Source organism: Cetorhinus maximus, chromosome 25, assembly GCF_964194155.1.
Source record: "Cetorhinus maximus chromosome 25, sCetMax3.hap1.1, whole genome shotgun sequence".
Classification (NCBI taxonomy): Eukaryota; Metazoa; Chordata; class Chondrichthyes; order Lamniformes; family Cetorhinidae; genus Cetorhinus; species Cetorhinus maximus.
Genome location: NC_135903.1, coordinates 10,432,898 through 10,452,252, shown reverse-complemented (window position 1 = coordinate 10,452,252; position 19,355 = coordinate 10,432,898). Strand labels below are relative to the sequence as shown.

The window sequence follows — 19,355 nt, the reverse complement described above, 5'->3', positions numbered from 1 at the left end:
TATACTCCACACCCCTCACTGTACACTCTGAATAACTCACACTGTAACGTTCTGATATACTCTACACCCCTCACTGTACACTCCGAATAAGTCACACTGTAACGCTCTGATATACTCCACACCCCTCACTGTACACTCTGAATAACTCACACTGTAACGCTCTGATATACTCTACACCCTTCACTGTACACTCCGAATAAGTCACACTGTAACGCTCTGATATACTCCACACCCCTCACTGTAACATTCTGAATAACTCACACTGTAACGCTTTGATATACTCTACACCCCTCACTGTACACTCTGAATAACTCACACTGTAACGCTCTGATATACTCCACACCCCTCACTGTAACATTCTGAATAACTCACACTGCAACGCTCTGATATACTCTACACCCCTCACTGTAACATTCTGAATAACTCACACTGTAACGCTCTGATATACTCCACACCCCTCACTGTACATTCTGAATAACTCACACTGTAACGCTCTGATATACTCCACACCCCTCACTGTAACACTCTGAATAACTCACACTGTAACGCTCTGATAAACTCTACACCCCTCACTGTACACTCTGAATAACTCACACTGTAACGCTCTGATATACTCTACACCCCTCACTGTAACACTCTGAATAACTCACACTGTAACGCTCTGATATACTCTACACCCCTCACTGTACATTCTGAATAACTCACACTGTAACCCTCTGATATACTCTACACCCCTCACTGTAACACTCTGAATAACTCACACTGTAACGCTCTGATAAACTCTACACCCCTCACTGTGCACTCTGAATAACTCACACTGTAACGCTCTGATATACTCTACACCCCTCACTGTACACTCCGAATAACTCACACTGTAATGCTCTGATATACTCCACACCCCTCACTGTAACATTCTGAATAACTCACACTGTAACGTTCTGATATACTCCACACCCCTCACTGTAACATTCTGAATAACTCACACTGCAACGCTCTGATATACTCTACACCCCTCACTGTGCACTCTGAATAACTCACACTGTAACCCTCTGATATACTCTACACCCCTCACTGTAACATTCTGAATAACTCACACTGTGACGCTCTGATATACTCTACACCACTCACTGTGCACTCTGAATAACTCACACTGTAACCCTCTGATATACTCTACACCCCTCACTGTAGCATTCTGAATAACTCACACTGTAACGCTCTGATATACTCTACACCCCTCATCGTAACACTCTGAATAACTCACACTGTAAGCCTCTGATATACTCTACACCCCTCACTGTACACTCTGAATAACTCACACTGTAATGCTCTGATATACTCTACACCCCTCACTGTACACTCTGAATAACTCACACTGTAACGCTCAGATATACTCTACATCCCTCACTGTACACTCTGAATAACTCACACTGTAACGCTCAGATATACTCTACATCCCTCACTGTACACTCTGAATAACTCACACTGTAATGCTCTGATATACTCTACACCCCTCATTGTAACACTCTGAATAACTCACACTGTAACGCTCTGATATACTCTACACCCCTCATTGTAACACTCTGAATAACTCACACTGTAACGCTCAGATATACTCTACATCCCTCACTGTACACTCTGAATAACTCACACTGTAATGCTCTGATATACTCTACACCCCTCATTGTAACACTCTGAATAACTCACACTGTAACGCTCTGATATACTCCACACCCCTCACTGTAACACTCTGAATAACTCACACTGTAACGCTCTGATATACTCTACACCCCTCACTGTAACATTCTGGGCAGAATTTTCCCGTTTGTGTGCGGGGCTCAGGTGAGCATCCCGACATCACTGCGCGCCATCGTGATATTTCATTGGGCGGGTGCGCGATGATATCCACTGCGCGCCTGCCACTGATTAACGGGACACTTAAGGCCCTTGACTCACCAATCGATGCCGATATTTTGGTGCCCGTGCAATCTTCGGGTCAGCGCACGGGCACAATGAGCAGGCGGGTAGGACACATTTGTATTAACCTCATCCACGGGCGGGATAAGAGGGCTCAGTGGGGTTGCGAGTGTGCTCTCTCAGATATTGATGTTTCAAAGTTTTTGAAACTTGCCTGTGTGATCTGCAATACTTCAAAACGCGTACCAGCTGCTTGGTTTGGACTCTTCACCCTCAGCTCAGCACTCTGCAGTGAGGAATCTTTTCTGGGCCTGCAGGTTTCAGGAAGCCTTCCCTTAGCCTGGGAATGGGAGCTGAACTCTCCACTGGAGACACCTCCTCTGAGGAGGAAGTGGGGAGCTAGAAGGGGGAGGAGGCCAGGAGTCCACATTCACCCTCCAGGGGAGCCACCTTTGGGAGTACAGGCGCAGGCACAAGGGACGCAGGGCCAAGAGGTAGACCAACGTGGAAGGGGCCGCATAAGGCACCACTATCCTGAGTATACAGGTGGCGAAGCCGCTACCTCAACATGTCTGAGGTGCGGTGCCGAAGGAGGCTCCGACTCTCAAGGGAGACAGTCAGCTATATCTGTCAGATGATTGGGCCTGAGATCTCTGCTGTGTGGGTGGACACCCCATGCCAGTGGCTCTAAAGGTCACAGCTGCCCTCAACTTCTATACCTCTGACTCCTTCCAGGGCTCGGTGGGTGACCTTTGCAGTGTCTCCCAATCAGCTGTCCGCACTTGTGTCAAGCAGGTCACAGACGCTCTGTTCATGCGTGCATTGACCTTCATCCACTTCCATTGGGACCAGGCCAGCCAGACACAGCGAGCCAGAGGCTTTGCGGCCATTGCTGGGTTCCCCCGTGTCCAGGGTGCTATAGACTGTACACACGTGGCCATCAAGGCACCAGCAGGTGAGCCCGGTGCCTTCGTCAACAGGAAGAGCTTCCACTCCATGAACGTGCAGATAGTGTGTGATCACAGGATGCTGATTCTACAAGTCTGTGCAAGGTACCCAGGCAGCTCCCACGATGCCTACATCCTCAGACACTCCCAGGTGCCAGGGCTCTTCAGTGCTCCAGCCCGGCTGGATGGTTGGCTGCTGGGTGACAAGGCCTATCCCCTCAGAAGGTGGCTCCTGATGCCTCTCCGCCATCCAAGAACAGAAGCTGAGCAGTGGTACCCTCAGCCGTGGTCACATGTCTGAATTTAATATCACAGGCAAAGAAACTTAATGAAACAAAATGACATGGGTGTTCCAATTCAAAGCAAATCATAAAGACCTCATCTTGGGCCAACACAAAAGCACCAGTGATAAACCTGTGGTGTGCCTAAGGTGCCTTATGTTTACGTTTTCGGGTGCTACGTCTTGGTCCTGCCCCCTCGCTGGGACTGGCATCTGAGACAGCCTGCTCACTCTGCTGTCCTGTTGGCCTCGATGACCTTGGCGGCCGTCCTCTGGCCTGTGGAGCCTGTGCTGGCTCCGTCTGGGAGGGAGCTCCCAGTTCCACAGCTGGCATCTCCCCAGTCGTTGCAGCCTCACCAGATGCTACGGTCACTAGGAGAGGGGCAGAGGATCTGCTGTCCTCATCTGGAGCGCCCAGAGAGGAGCCCGCAGAGACCACAGGCAGCTGCTGCACCGACATGAGGTCGCTTCAGACCTCCCTGCTCACTGTAGGTGGATGGGCACCGAGCTGGGAAACTTGGTGCCCAGATCACCTCCCACACTGGCACTGACCAGCTGAGGTCAATGCCGATGTGAGGGTTTGCTGGTCCGAGCGCATCCCCAGGAAGCCCTGATGGGTCTCCTGGAGGAGCCTCTCCATGAGATTCGCCACTCTATCCATGGAGGACGCATGGCGCTCGGACATGTGGCTCATTACTTCGGCAATCATCCGTGTAGACTCCTCCACCACGGAGACCAAGCCAAGCACGGCCTCATGTATCCCCCCCAGATGCTCCCGCACACCCGGCCGCATTTCATGCCCCTGCTGCGTCGTGGACGACTCCAGAGGCACATCATCAGGCACCGACTGAGCATGTGCCTGGTCCCCTACACTCCTCCGACTGCTGGCGCCATGGGCACTCTGTCTCTGCCATCTCCTCCAGCGACCGTGAAGTGCCCTCACCGCTGTGCCCAGGGCACTAGCCGATGTTCCAATTCCCACTGAGGTGCTAGTATCTGTGCTGGTGCCTGCCTGGCAGAGATGGTGTGACGCTGGTGCTTCTAATTCTTCTGAGCCCTCAGGTGTTAGAGGCAGCCCCTCTGCTTCCTCCTCCCGGCCCTGCTCCAATGATGCTGAAAGGAAGGACAAGGACATTTGATTAGTTAACGTGGAGACAATGTCAAAGTGCATCCCTGTCCCCTGGATCATTATGCGTTCATCCTTCCATAAGCAATGGTCAAGCCACGTTGTAAAATTAAATCACTGAGCATTCAACACTGCCATGGCTATTGGGAGAACAATGGTGACCTCACTGCTGGGCAAACATACCCGCCCGTGGCACCTCAGCCTCACCGACACCGGTGGACCTGGTTGCCTGGCGCCTCTCCAATCCAGGGCCTCCTGCTCAAACCGGCTGAGAATGTCTAACTGTGCCTGGCCTCCACCAGTCCTCACCCACTCTGCAGCGTTATGAGATTCTTCTCCCGAAAAGGAGAGAAGAGCATTGATTTGTGCAAATTGCACATGGACTCTCTTCACGCATGGCTCACCCTAACCAGAGTGGGACATATCAGGGCTCCAGTGCCTCCTCACCCCACAACTGCTGAACACTCACACAATGATGCTAGGCCTGTTCCCCATCCCCCCATCCCCGCCTTGGACACATGCTGCCTACATCACATTTGGCACCACACGGTATATCCTTCCATAGCAAGAAGCCGCAAGCATGTGGAGCGCAGAGGGCAGTAGATGGTTCGTTGCCACGCCACCTTGAAGCTCCCTTCCCAGCATGTCCTCACCCTGACTTTGACATGTCCTGCAGTTCCAGCACAGCGCCTAGGTGCAGCTCCTCCAGGTTGCCCCCAAAACAGTAATGTGGGTGTCACTGTACCATATGCTGCGGGTGCAGAACCCATTTCATCACCACCCTCTCAGGGTGACCTCAGAATGGGCAATATCTGCTGGCCCACCCAGCGAAAGACACATTCCATCAACGATTCAATGCACTCACTACACTCAGACTTGGTAGGGGGGCATCAGGGAGGAAGGCCAACCTGCTGGGTTAAGTGACCAAGGCCAACATTGTCCTCACCTTTCCAGAGCGCTACAAGTCGTTGAAACGCTTGCAACACTGGATCCAGATGTGCTGCACCACATCGTGGGAGCTCACCACCACCGCCACCTCCTCCCAGACACGTTTCGTCATGTGGGGGGGGTCTCCTCCTCCCGTTCTGGGGAACCAGCACCTCCCCCCATGCTGCTACCTCCTCGAGGAGGACAGCAAGGCAATCATCAGAAAAACTAGGGGCACACCTGGCCCTCCCGCCCTTCCCTCCGGCCTGGCCTGCCCCGATGGCCTACCCTCCGGCCTGGCCTGCCCCGATGGCCTACCCTCCGGCCTGGCCTGCCCCGATGGCCTACCCTCCGGCCTGGCCTGCCCCGATGGCCTAGCCTCCGGCCTGGCCTGCCCCGATGGCCTACCCTCCGGCCTGGCCTGCCCCGATGGCCTACCCTCCGGCCTGGCCTGCCCCGATGGCCTACCCTCCGGCCTGGCCTGCTCCAGTGGCCTACCCTCCGGCCTGGCCTGCCCCGATGGCCTACCCTCCGGCCTGGCCTGCTCCAGTGGCCTACCCTCCGGCCTGGCCTGCTCCAGTGGCCTACCCTCCGGCCTGGCCTGCCCCGATGGCCTACCCTCCGGCCTGGCCTGCCCCGATGGCCTACCCTCCGGCCTGGCCTGCCCCGATGGCCTACCCTCCGGCCTGGCCTGCTCCGGTGGCCTACCCTCCGGCCTGGCCTGCCCCGATGGCCTACCCTCCGGCCTGGCCTGCCCCGATGGCCTACCCTCCGGCCTGGCCTGCCCCGATGGCCTAACCTCCGGCCTGGCCTGCCCCGATGGCCTACCCTCCGGCCTGGCCTGCCCCGATGGCCTACCCTCCGGACTTGAATAACCTCCATTGCTCCTCTGCAGAGCCCTTTGCCCAGCCATTGCGAGCAGCCTTTCCAAGGCTGACAGGCCTTCCTTTATACAGGCTGCTGGGCTGCCATTGGACCCAGTGGGCTGAGCGTGCCCACTGCCGCCCGCCCATTCCTGCAATGCACGGGAGTCGTGAAGTACGCTGGGCGGGCCTTAATTGGCCCCCCCATGTAAAATGGCAGCGCAGACCTGATCGCAAGCGGCAATCAGGTCTGTACCCGTTCCCGCTCCACACCCTCCTGCTATCCAGAAAATTCTGCCCTTTGATATACCCCACACCCCTCACTGTAACACTCTGATATACCCCACACCCCTCACTGTAACACTCTCTGATATACCCCACACCCCTCACTGTAACACTCTGATATACCCCACACCCCTCACTGTAACACTCTGATATACCCCACACCCCTCACTGTAACACTCTGATATACCCCACACCCCTCACTGTAACACTCTGATATATCCCACACCCCTCACTGTAACACTCTGATATATCCCACACCCCTCACTGTAACACTCTGATATACCCCACACCCCTCACTGTAACACTCTGATATACCCCACGCCCCTCACTGTAACACTCTGATATACCCCACACCCCTCACTGTAACACTCTGATATACCCCACACCCCTCACTGTAACACTCTGATATACCCCACACCCCTCACTGTAACACTCTGATATACCCCACGCCCCTCACTGTAACACTCTGATATACCCCACACCCCTCACTGTAACACTCTGATATGCCCCACGCCCCTCACTGTAACACTCTGATATATCCCACACCCCTCACTGTAACACTCTGATATACCCCACACCCCTCACTGTAACACTCTGATATACCCCACGCCCCTCACTGTAACACTCTGATATACCCCACACCCCTCACTGTAACACTCTGATATACCCCACACCCCTCACTGTAACACTCTGATATACCCCACACCCCTCACTGTAACACTCTGATATACCCCACGCCCCTCACTGTAACACTCTGATATACCCCACACCCCTCACTGTAACACTCTGATATGCCCCACGCCCCTCACTGTAACACTCTGATATATCCCACACCCCTCACTGTAACACTCTGATATATCCCACACCCCTCACTGTAACACTCTGATATACCCCACACCCCTCACTGTAACACTCTGTTATATCCCACAGCCCTCACTGTAACACTCTGATATATCCCACACCCCTCACTGTAACACTCTGATATACCCCACACCCCTCACTGTAACACTCTGATATACCCCACACCCCTCACTGTAACACTCTGATATATCCCACACCCCTCACTGTAACACTCTGATATATCCCACACCCCTCACTGTAACACTCTGATATACCCCACACCCCTCACTGTAACACTCTGATATACCCCACACCCCGCACTGTAACACTCTGATATACCCCACACCCCGCACTGTAACACTCTGATATACCCCACACCCCTCACTGTAACACTCTGATATACCCCACACCCCACACTGTAACACTCTGATATACCCCACACCCCTCACTGTAACACTCTGATATACCCCACACCCCACACTGTAACACTCTGATATACCCCACACCCCTCACTGTAACACTCTGATATACCCCACACCCCGCACTGTAACACTCTGATATACCCCACACCCCACACTGTAACACTCTGATATACCCCACACCCCTCACTGTAACACTCTGATATACCCCACACCCCACACTGTAACACTCTGATATACCCCACACCCCTCACTGTAACAATCTCTTGTTACCTGTATTTCCTACCTGAATTTTCCTGCTTTAGTTTAACTGCAATCTCCTCTCCACAGAGCTGAAGAGGTTCCATTGAAGATTTTGGCGCATAATAACTTTGTTGGCAGGCTGATTGGGAAGGAAGGCCGGAATCTGAAGAAGGTGGAACAGGATACAGAAACAAAAATCACCATCTCTCCGTAAGTCCAGACTCCTCTAAAAACCTCCCACAGGTGTGGGGACAGAGACCCGCCCCACCAGCAGAAGGTTTGGCTGTTGCCATCCATGAATGGGAAATGAAGAACTGCCTCCTTTCCTCTTCAAATTATCCTGTTTTCCCCTCCCTTCCCGTGAACGTTTTCTCATCCTAGATGACTGGTCCATAGTTAGGCATCAGCCTTGGCCTCAGTGGGTACCATTCTCATCTCTAAAACAGAAGGTGAAGGATTCCAGTCCTGCTCCAGAGATTTGAGTATAAATTCAGTGGAGTGCTGCACTGTCCGAGGTGTTATCTTTCAGATGAATTCTTAAACCTTGGCCCCATCTTTCTCAGGGGAAAGTAAAAAATCCCGCAGCACTATTATGATGAAGAGCAAGGGAGTTCTCCCTGGTGTCCTGGGCAATATTTATCCCTCACCCAACATCACTGAAAACAGATTATCCCGTTATTATTACATTGTTGTATGTGGGAGCTTGCTATGTGGAGACTGGTGCCAAGTTTCCTGTATCGCGACAGTGACTACACTTCTAGAGCATTTCATTGGCTTTTTAAAAATTCATTCATGGGATGTGGGCATCGCTAGCTAGGCCAGCATTTATTGCCCACCCCTAATTGCCTTTGTTCAGAGGGCATTTAAGAGTCAACCCAACCACATTGCTGTGGGTCTGGAGTCACATGTAGGCCAGACCAGGTAAGGACGACAGATTTCCTTCCCTAAAGGACATTAGTGTACCAGATGGGAAGATTTGAAGCACTTTGGGACATTCTGGGGGTCAAGAAAGACACTATAGAAATTCAAGTTATTTTTATGCTACTGAGTAAGCATGGGGCAGAAATTGGCCTTTTCTGCAGGGTTAAAAATGCCCAGTGGTTTGGGCCTACTTCCTGCGCCCCAAGGGTGCCTAAATTAATTCACTGTCACGCTGAAATCAGACAATATTCAGTGGTCCAGAGCAGCCTCCAAAAACAGACATTAGACTCCTTGAATATGACAATGGAAACCTAATTACATAGAATTTACAGGGCAGACGCAAGACTTTCAACCCACCTGGCCCATGCTGGAGTTTATGCTCCACACAAGCCTCCTCCCACCCGTCTTCATCTCACCCTATCAGCATAACCTTCTAACCCTTTCTCCCTCATGTGTTTATCCAGCTTCCCCTGAAATGCTGCCGGGCTGTGCTCAGGAGTTGGCTGCAACCTAACCAGCCACCACCAACAAAATGGTTAGATTAACTCCCAGCTGCATTGCAATAACACAGGCTGCTGCCCTCATTCCCCACCCCTCCCGGGACCTCCTTAAGGCTGTTGCTGACAAGGGATTAAGTCATGGGGTGTGGGCGTTAAGAGTCAACCGCACCAATGTGGGTCTGGAGACAGCAGATTTCCTTCCCAAAGGAGATTAGTGAACCAGATGGGTTTTCCTTGGACAATTGGCAATGGTTTTATGGTCATCATCAGATTTTTAATTCCACCATCTACTATGGTGGGATTTGAACCCTGGTCCCTAGAACATTACCCTTGATCTCTGGAATACTATGCCACTAAGCTACCACCTCCCCTGATTAGGCTGCACAGGCCAAGAGTTTGCCCCAATAATTTCTGAGGCCCAATTGCTACGATCGCTCGCTGTGCCATTTTGTGCCAGCCTAGCGGAGTGGACGTTGAATATTAGCCACTGAATTCTGCCCTTCCTGTTCCCATTACAGGTGCCATGTGCAGCCAGTGCCAGTCAATAGCAATGGCCAGCAGAAGCTTACTGGCTGATTTTAACACACTCCCTGGCTCAGGGATAATGAGGCCAATTGCTGTTACTGTGACGGAGGCCGGCCAACAGGTTCTGAGATCTTTTGTACGAGGTTGAACCACAGTTGGCAACGTACTTACACACTGAGCTGCAGCAGCCCTGCCCTCCTGCAGGGGGCACCGCCGTGCTTATTCTGCAAGGTTCCTGTTAACCTTGTGCCCACAGTTGGCAGCAGTGCCACCAACAGGCTCCTGCCATTAATGCAGCAGCAATCATTCAGAAGAAACCCAAAGTATTATGTCCTGTAAGCAAGAAAATACCAATTCACTCTGAGGTGAAGCACTTTGGGATCTCCCATGAATTTTGAGGTGGTTAGAAAAATACTTCTTGTATGGCACTGGGAGGCACATTAATCAACCAGTGATGAGGGACTTAATCATGTGGAGAGACTGGAGAAGCTGGGATCGTTCTCTTTGGAACAGGGAGGTTATGGGGGAATTAGATGGATCTTTTTCTGATCTCGCCCCCTTCAGGCACAAACCTTCCTGGGGTTGCCGGTTTTCTTGGGCAGCAGCACAACCTGGATGTTGGGCAGGACCCCACCCTGGGCTATGGTGGACCCCCCCCCCGCCCCCCACCACCCCCCAGTAGCTTGTTGAGCTCTTTGTCGGTGCAGATGGTGAGCTGCAGGTGGCAGGGGATGATTCTCATTGTGCCGGGCCGTGATGCCAGCCAGGTAGACCCGCTCGGCACAGTGACCCTTGCACAGCAGCCGGTGGATATGGCCAGCGGGAAACAGGAGCCGGGCTCTGGAGGAGCGAGTCCTGGCCTTTGCCACTGGTTTTACCGCGACCAGACATCTTTCAGAATTAGCTCTCTGTTCAAAACCATGAACGATGTTAATAATAGTAAATAGGGAGAAACTCCTAGAGATGGAACTAGACGATGTAGATTTATGATGACTGGCAATAGAACCGCTGGAGGGAGTTGGGGTGGAAATAAGGAGGTTTTTTACAGAGCAAGTTGTATCTGGGATCCAGTACCTGAAAGGGTGATGGAAGAGAATTCAATAATAACTTTTAAAAAGGGAATTGAAGAAGTATTTGAAGGGGAAAGGGTTTATGGGGAAAGGGCAGGGGAGTGGGATTAATCAGATAGCTCTTTCAAAGCCGCAAAGGGTCCTTCGACAGCACCTTCCAAACCCACAACCGCTACCATCTAGAAGGACAAGGGCAGCAGACACATGGGAACACCAGCACCTGGAAGTTCCCCTTCAAGCCACTCATCATCCTGGCTTGGAAATATATCGCTGTCCCTTTAATGTCGCTGGGTCAAAACTCTGGAACTCCCTTCCTATCAGCACTGTAGGTGTACCTACACCACAGAGACTGCAGCGGTTCAAGAAGGCAGCTCACCACCACCTTCTCAAGGGCAACTAGGAATGGGCAACAAATGCTGGCCCAGCCAGCGAAGCCCACACCCCGTGAATGAATAAAAAAAAATAGATATGATAAGTTGAATGGCCCCATCCTGGGCTAAACATTCCATGATTTTATGGGGGCAGCTCTTAGCAGTGTGTTTTCATTCAGCGCATGACTTGTAAATTGAATTAGCAAAAGATACACAAAACAAAAGCTTTCCTTTCAACAAGATTTTCAAAGAAACATTCTATGTAAGAGTTACAAGAGTTTCCACCTTGCTGTGACAGCTTACAGGATCTGACACTCTATAACCCTGAGAGAACCATCACAGTGAAAGGTTCCATTGAAGCTTGCTGCAAGGCTGAGGAAGATATCATGAAAAAAGTGAGAGAAGCTTATGAGAATGACATTGCTGCTATGAATGTAAGTTTGCGTCAAGGAAAGGTCATGTTTTCTCTTTTAATGACACTTATCTCTGAATTTGCTTTTAACTTTATTGGGTCTCTAATTTCATCTCATATCTCGTATTTTCTCTGCCTCTTCTTTCTGTTTTTCTCTTGCCCATTCTCTTTCTCCGCATTTTTCTCCACAGCTTTTTCTTAACTCTCAATTTCGCCCTCTCTCATCCTCTGTCTTTATTTCCCTCTCCCTCTGTCCTGTCAGTGTTCATTTCTCTCTCTCTCTCTCCCCTCTGTTCTGTCTCTCAGTCCCTCTCTCCTTGCTCTTTTCTCCCTCTCTCTTCGATCTCCTGTATGTTTTTCTATCAATTCCTTCCTGTCTCTCTTCTCTTTCCTGTTTCTCCCTCTGTTCTCTATTTTTCATTTTGGTTTGCTTTTCTCTTGCATCTTGCTCTCTTTCCCTCTTTACTGCTTTTCTTTCTCTTTTTATTCAAACAAAGCCATTTGTTTGAAAAGTGGCCACAAACAAATGAAACTTTTGCAATTGATTTTGCTAAATCCTGAGTGAATCCTCAGCTCTCAATAACCAAACAAGCCACAGCCATCGGGAATCCAAAACATACCACAGCAGCATTGCAAAACAGCAGCAACAGACTGGCGACTGATGCCTATTTTAATTCATTGTTATCTCAGTTACCTCATCACAGCAGAGAGACAGTGTGCAATGGACGAACAGTTGGGGATTCTCATGTCGGAAGTTCTCATACTTGCTGTGCTGCTTTGGTTAAAATGAACAGTTTTCCACATGTAAATCCATCCACCCAGGTGTAACATTCCTGTATCTCTATAAATGTACCTGCCCAGGTGTAACACTCCTGTATCTCTATAAATGTACCTGCCCAGGTGTAACACTCCTGTATCTCTATAAATGTACCTGCCCAGGTGTAACACTCCTGTATCTCTATAAATGTACCTGCCCAGGTGTAACACTCCTGTATCTCAATAAATGTACCTGCCCAGGTGTAACACTCCAGTATCTCTATAAATGTACCTGCCCAGGTGTAACACTCCAGTATCTCTATAAATGTACCTGCCCAGGTGTAACACTCCTGTATCTCTATAAATGTACCTGCCCAGGTGTAACACTCCAGTATCTTTATAAATGTACCTGCCCAGGTATAACACTCCAGTATCTCTATAAATGAGCCTGCCCAGGTGTAACACTCCTGTATCTCTATAAATGTACCTGGCCAGGTGTAACACTCCAGTATCTCTATAAATGTACCTGCCCAGGTGTAAGACTCCAGTATCTCCATAAATGTACCTGCCCAGGTGTAACACTCCTGTATCTCCGTAAATGTACCTTCCCAGGTGTAACACTCCAGTATCTCTATAAATGAGCCTGCCCAGGTGTAACGCTCCAGTATCTCTATAAATGTACCCGCCCAGGTGTAACACTCCTGTATCTCTATAAATGTACCTGCCCAGGTGTAACACTCCTGTATCTCAATAAATGTACCTGCCCAGGTGTAACACTCCTGCATCTCAATACATAAATATACCTTCCCAGGTGTAACACTCCTGTATCTCTATAAATGTACCTGCCCAGGTGTAACACTCCAGTATCTCTATAAATATACCTGCCCAGGTGTAACACTCCAGTATCTCTATAAATGTACCTGCCCAGGTGTAAGACTCCAATATCTCCATAAATGTACCTGCCCAGGTGTAACACTCCTGTATCTCCATAAATGTACCTGCCCAGGTGTAACACTCCAGTATCTCTATAAATGAGCCTGCCCAGGTGTAACGCTCCAGTATCTCTATAAATGTACCTGCCCAGGTGTAACACTCCAGTATCTCTATAAATGTACCTGCCCAGGTGTAACACTCCTGTATCTCAATAAATGTACCTGCCCAGGTGTAACACTCCTGCATCTCAATACATTAATATACCTTCCCAGGTGTAACACTCCTGTATCTCTATAAATGTACCTGGCCAGGTGTAACACTCCAGTATCTCTATAAATGTACCTGCCCAGGTGTATCACTTCTGTATTTCTATAAATGTACCTGCCCAGGTGTAGCACCACTGTATCAGGTACATTTATAGAGATACTGGAGTGTTACACCTGGGTAGGTACATTGATTTATAATGTACCTGCCCAGGTGTAAGACTCCAGTCCCTCTATAAATGTACCTGCCCAGGTGTAACACTCCAGTCTCTCTATAAATGTACCTGCCCAGGTGTAACACTCCAGTATCTCTATCAATGTACCTGCCCAGGTGTAACACTCCTGTATCTCTATAAATGTACCTGCCCAGATGTAACACTCCTGTATCTCTATAAATGTACCTGCCCAGGTGTAACACTCCAGTATCTCTATAAATGTACCTGCCCAGGTGTAAGACTCCAGTATCTCCATAAATGTACCTGCCCAGGTGTAACACTCCTGTATCTCCATAAATGTACCTGCCCAGGTGTAACACTCCTGTATCTCTATAAATGTACCTGCCCAGGTGTAACACTCCTGTATCTCAATAAATGTACCTGCCCAGGTGTAACACTCCAGCATCTCAATACATAAATATACCTTCCCAGGTGTAACACTCCTGTATCTCAATAAATGTACCTGCCCAGGTGTATCACTTCTGTATTTCTATAAATGTACCTGCCCAGGTGTAGCACTCCTGTATCAGGTACATTTATAGAGATACTGGAGTGTTACACCTGGGTCGGTACATTGATTTATAATGTACCTGCCCAGGTGTAAGACTCCAGTCATTCTATAAATGTACCTGCCCAGGTGTAATACTCCTGTGTCTCTATAAATGTACCTTCCCGGGCTTAACACTCCAGTATCTCTATAAATGTACCTGCCCAGGTGTAACACTCCTGTATCTCTATAAATGTACCTGCCCAGGTGTAACACTCCTGTATCTCTATAAATGTACCTGCCCAGGTGTAACACTCCAGTATCTCTATAAATGTACCTGCCCAGGTGTAACACTCCAGTATCTCTATAAATGTACCTGCCCAGGTGTAAGACTCCAGTATCTCTATAAATGTACCTGCCCAGGTGTAACACTCCGGTATCTCTATAAATGTACCTGGCCAGGTGTAACACTCCAGTATCTCTATAAATGTACCTGCCAAGGTGTAAGACTCCAGTATCTCTATAAATGTACCTGCCCAGGTGTAAGACTCCAGTATCTCTATAAATGTGCCTGCCCAGGTGTAACACTCCTGTATCTCTATAACTGTACCTGCCCAGGTGTAACACTCCTGTATCTCTATAAATGTACCTGCCCAGGTGTAACACTCCTGTATCTCTATAAATGTACCTGCCAAGGTGTAACACTCCAGTATCTCTTTAAATGTAAAAGCAAAAAACTGTCGATGCTGGAAATCCAAAACAAAAACAAAAATACCTGGAAAAACTCAGCAGGTCTAGCAGCATCTGCGGAGAGGAACACAGTTAACGTTTCAAGTCCGAATGACCCTTCAACAGAACTAAGTAAAAATAGAAGAGAGGTGAAATATAAGCTGGTTTAAGGCGGGGGCCGGGGGGGTGGGACAAGTAGAGCTGGATAGAGGGCCAGTGATAGGTGGAGATAACCAAAAGATGTCACAGACAAAAGGACATAGAGGTGTTGAAGCTGGTGATATTATCTAAGGAATGTGCTAATTAAGGGTAGAAAGCAGGACAAGCAAGGTACAGATAGCCCTAGTGGGGGTGGGGTGGGGTGAAGGAATCGAAAAAGGCTAAAAGGTAGAGATAAAACAATGGATGGAAATACACTTAAAAATAATGGAAATAGGTGGGAAAAGAAAAATCCAAATAAATTATTGGGGAAAAAAAGGGGGGGATCGGAAAGGGGGTGGGGATGGAGGAGAGAGTTCATGATCTAAAATTGTTGAACTCAATGTTCAGTACGGAAGGCTGTAAAGTGCCTAGTCGGAAGATGAGGTGCTGTTCCTCCAGTTTGCGTTGAGCTTCACTGGAACAATGCAGCAAACCAAGGATGGACATGTGGGCAAGAGAGCAGGATGGAGTGTTGAAATGGCAAGTGACAGGGAGGTCTGGGTCATGCTTGCGGACAGACCGAAGGTTTTCTGATCCCCCCCTTTTTTCCCCCAATAATTTATATAGTTTTTTTTTCCCACCTATTTCCATTATTTTTAAATGTATTTCCATCCATTGTTTTATCTCTACCTTTTAGCCTTTTTTGATTCCTTCACCCCACCCCACCCCCACTAGGGCTATTTGTACCTTGCTTGTCCTGCTTTCTACCCTTAATTAGCACATTCCTTAGATAATATCACCACCTTCAACACCTCTATGTCCTTTTGTCTGTGACATCTTTTGGTTATCTCCACCTATCACTGGCCCTCTATCCAGTTCTACTTGTCCCACCCCCCCCTTAAACCAGCTGATATTTCACCTATTTTTACTTAGTTCTGTTGAAGAGTCATTCGGACTCGAAACGTTAACTGTGTTCCTCTCCGCAGATGCTGCTAGACCTGCTGAGTTTTTCCATGTATTTTTGTTTTTATCTCTATAAATGTACCTGCCCAGGTGTAAGACTCCAGTATCTCTATAAATGTACCTGCCCAGGTGTAAGACTCCAGTATCTCTATAAATGTACCTGGCCAGGTGTAACACTCCAGTATCTCTATAAATGTACCTGCCCAGGTGTAACACTCCAGTATCTCTATAAATGTACCTGCCCAGGTGTAACACTCCAGTATCTCTATAAATGTACCTGCCCAGGTGTAACACTCCAGTATCTCTATAAATGTACCTGCCCAGGTGTAACACTCCAGTATCTCTATAAATGTACCTGCCCAGGTGTAAGACTCCAGTATCTCTATAAATGTACCTGCCCAGGTGTAACACTCCAGTATCTCCATAAATGTACCTGCCCAGGTGTAACACTCCAGTATCTCTATAAATGTACCTGCCCAGGTGTAAGACTCCAGTATCGCTATAAATGTACCTGCCCAGGTGTAAGACTCCTGTATCTCTATAAATGTACCTGCCCAGGTGTAACACTCCAGCATCTCTATAAATGTACCTGTCCAGGTGTAACACTCCTGTATCTCAATAAATGTACCTGCCCAGGTGTAACACTCCAGTATCTCTATAAATGTACCTGCCCAGGTGTAAGACTCCAGTATCTCTATACGTGTACCTGCCCAGGTGTAACACTCCAGTGTGCTAATTCATTTAAACTTTTTCCAGCTCCAGGCAAACTTGATTCCTGGCTTGAACCTGAATGCTTTGGGCTTGTTCCCACCTTCCTCGTCCACCGTCCCCCCTCATCCTGTAGGGGTGGCACCAGCAACACCATACGGTCCCTACATGGTGAGTCAGTCAATGAGATTTTTCACATCTGCCCACTTTGGGGCAAGGTTTGGAGTGAGACCATCGATCAAATGAAATCAGGTGGATTACAAACCCACAGGAAGGAACTTTCAAAAGGGAATTGGATCTCCAATTAAAAAGGAAATACTTGCGGGACTGCAGGGGAAAGAGTGGGTGGAGTGGAACTTTTAAAGAGCCAGCGCAGACACTGTGGGCTGAATGGCCTCCTTCGGTGCTCAATCGTTCTATTTGAAGTTGGAGTCATTTTTAAGATGGGACTGTTTCAACACAGGCAACATTGTAAAAAGAGCAATCTCCCCAGTGTTAATTTCTTTAAATCAATGGAAATTAACATCGGGAGAAATCTGTAATGTGCGACTGTGTCAATATCACCCAAAGTCAGAATGAACCCCCCACCCCCCGGCCCCTGTCACTCCCTCTGTTAGATTTTGGGATCCGTAAATCAGGGGCAACTTTCTCAACCTGGCTGGGATTTTCTTCTTAAGATTCAGCATGTGGGGAATCTGTTTAAGGACATGAATGATGGCGCCGAGCATTGGCTGCAGATGATGATGATGAGTTTGATTTCTGCAGCAAACCTCAGACCCTGAGACAGTCCACGTCTTCATTCCAGCTCAGGCAGTGGGGGCCATTATCGGGAAGAAAGGGCAGCATATCAAACAGCTCTCTCGATGCGCAGAGGCTTCGATCAAGGTGAGAATATTTGTTTTTCTCTCTGCAATTTGCTCTCTGAGATGGCGGTGAGCCTTCTCATCTCGAAGGCTTGGTTTATATTTGTGGGACGAGAGTTACGCGCGGGTCGGATTTATGGTCCCCCAACCCTCCAGGGTTGCCCTGGAGTCTCCAGACATTAATCTCCAGGCCTGAGCAACAAGCACTGGAAGCATTCATTTCAATTTATTTGACCACTTCCCATTTATTACTTACAAAAATACTAAAGAAAGGAGAAATGTTTGACTGGGCCAGGTGCCTGGAGATCAGATGTTGAAACCTCCAGGAATACATCCGACCAGAGTTGGTAACTGTATCCAGGTTCCCGTCCCTCAACAACATTAGTGAATCCGTTAGATTTTTTACAACAATCTTGGCAGCGTCATTCTTCCCTTACCCCAGCTGCCCTTTCCAAGCATTACGCAGACTGCTTGGCTCCTCTGATTTTAAACTTTTAACTAACCTGTCCGAGGGAGCCTCCATTTTGATCACTGCTTTGCCACAGCAGTGCTCACTTTACCTGATGGGCCTGCTGAGTTTTCAGAGCTGCTGGCCCTCTGACTGACTGTGAGTATGACTAGGAGGCCGCCTCCGCCAAAATTGCTGAGGCGCTGCTGGCAAGTGTGGGCTCAGGAACCCCACTTGATCCCAATTCAAGGCCCAGAGGCACATCCTGTCCGTTGCTTCCGGTGAAGATGTCATAGACTGGCCTCCTCCTGATGGATGGTGTGTTGAGTAAATGCAGCTCACCAGTGAAAACCTAACAGGCCCCTACTTCAGCCACATGCCGATCCTGACTAGGCCCCTACTTCAGCCACATGCCTATCCTGACAGGCCCCTACTTCAGTCACATGCCTATCCTAACAGGCCCCTACTTCAGTCACATGCCTATCCTAACAGGCCCCTACTTCAGTCACATGCCTATCCTAACAGGCCCCTACTTCAGCCACATGCCGATCCTACAGGCCCCTACTTCAGTCACATGCCTATCCTGATAGGCCCCTGCTTCAGCCACATGCCTATCCTGACTAGGCCCCTACTTCAGCCACATGCCTATCCTGACTAGGCCCCTACTTCAGCCACATGCCTATCCTGACTAGGCCCCTACTTCAGCCACAAGCCTATCCTGACAGGCCCCTACTTCAGCCACATGCCTATTCTGACTAGGCCCCTACTTCAGCCACAAGCCTATCCTGATAGGCCCCTGCTTCAGCCACATGCCTATCCTGACTAGGCCCCTACTTCAGCCACATGCCTATCCTGACTAGGCCCCTACTTCAGCCACATGCCTATCCTGACAGGCCCCTACTTCCAGCCACATGCCTATCCTGACAGGCCCCTACTTCAGTCACATGCCTATCCTGAGTCAAGATGCAGTCAGGGAACAAAAATTACTGTGCCACCACCCCAACCCCTGCCCTGCTCCGGGAATAGATGGGGTAGAAAAAGAACTCAGCTGGGATTCCTGTTCCCAATTACAATCCAGTAACTGATGCTGGATGAAATTGTGCACAGATGTGTGATGCCCAAATATCTGAATAGTCCGCCCACGCTCACTGTAATGGCCGATGTAAAGAATGACCACTCTAGTGAGAAAGTTGCTGGCACTCATCT

General features: G+C 49.2%; 1 protein-coding gene across 4 annotated transcripts in view; it reads left to right on the top strand.

Annotated features, from left to right (window-relative positions):
- The window catches only part of igf2bp1 (insulin-like growth factor 2 mRNA binding protein 1), a 172,093-nt gene that overhangs the window by 130,965 nt on the left and 21,773 nt on the right, over window positions 1–19,355 (top strand). For all 4 annotated transcript variants that reach the window (XM_078529420.1, XM_078529422.1, XM_078529423.1 and 1 more), the window contains 4 exons: window positions 7,932–8,054; window positions 11,530–11,665; window positions 16,887–17,009; window positions 17,604–17,723. In XM_078529420.1, coding sequence (XP_078385546.1) covers window positions 7,932–8,054; window positions 11,530–11,665; window positions 16,887–17,009; window positions 17,604–17,723 — 502 coding nt within the window. The remainder of the gene's footprint in view (window positions 1–7,931; window positions 8,055–11,529; window positions 11,666–16,886; window positions 17,010–17,603; window positions 17,724–19,355) is intronic.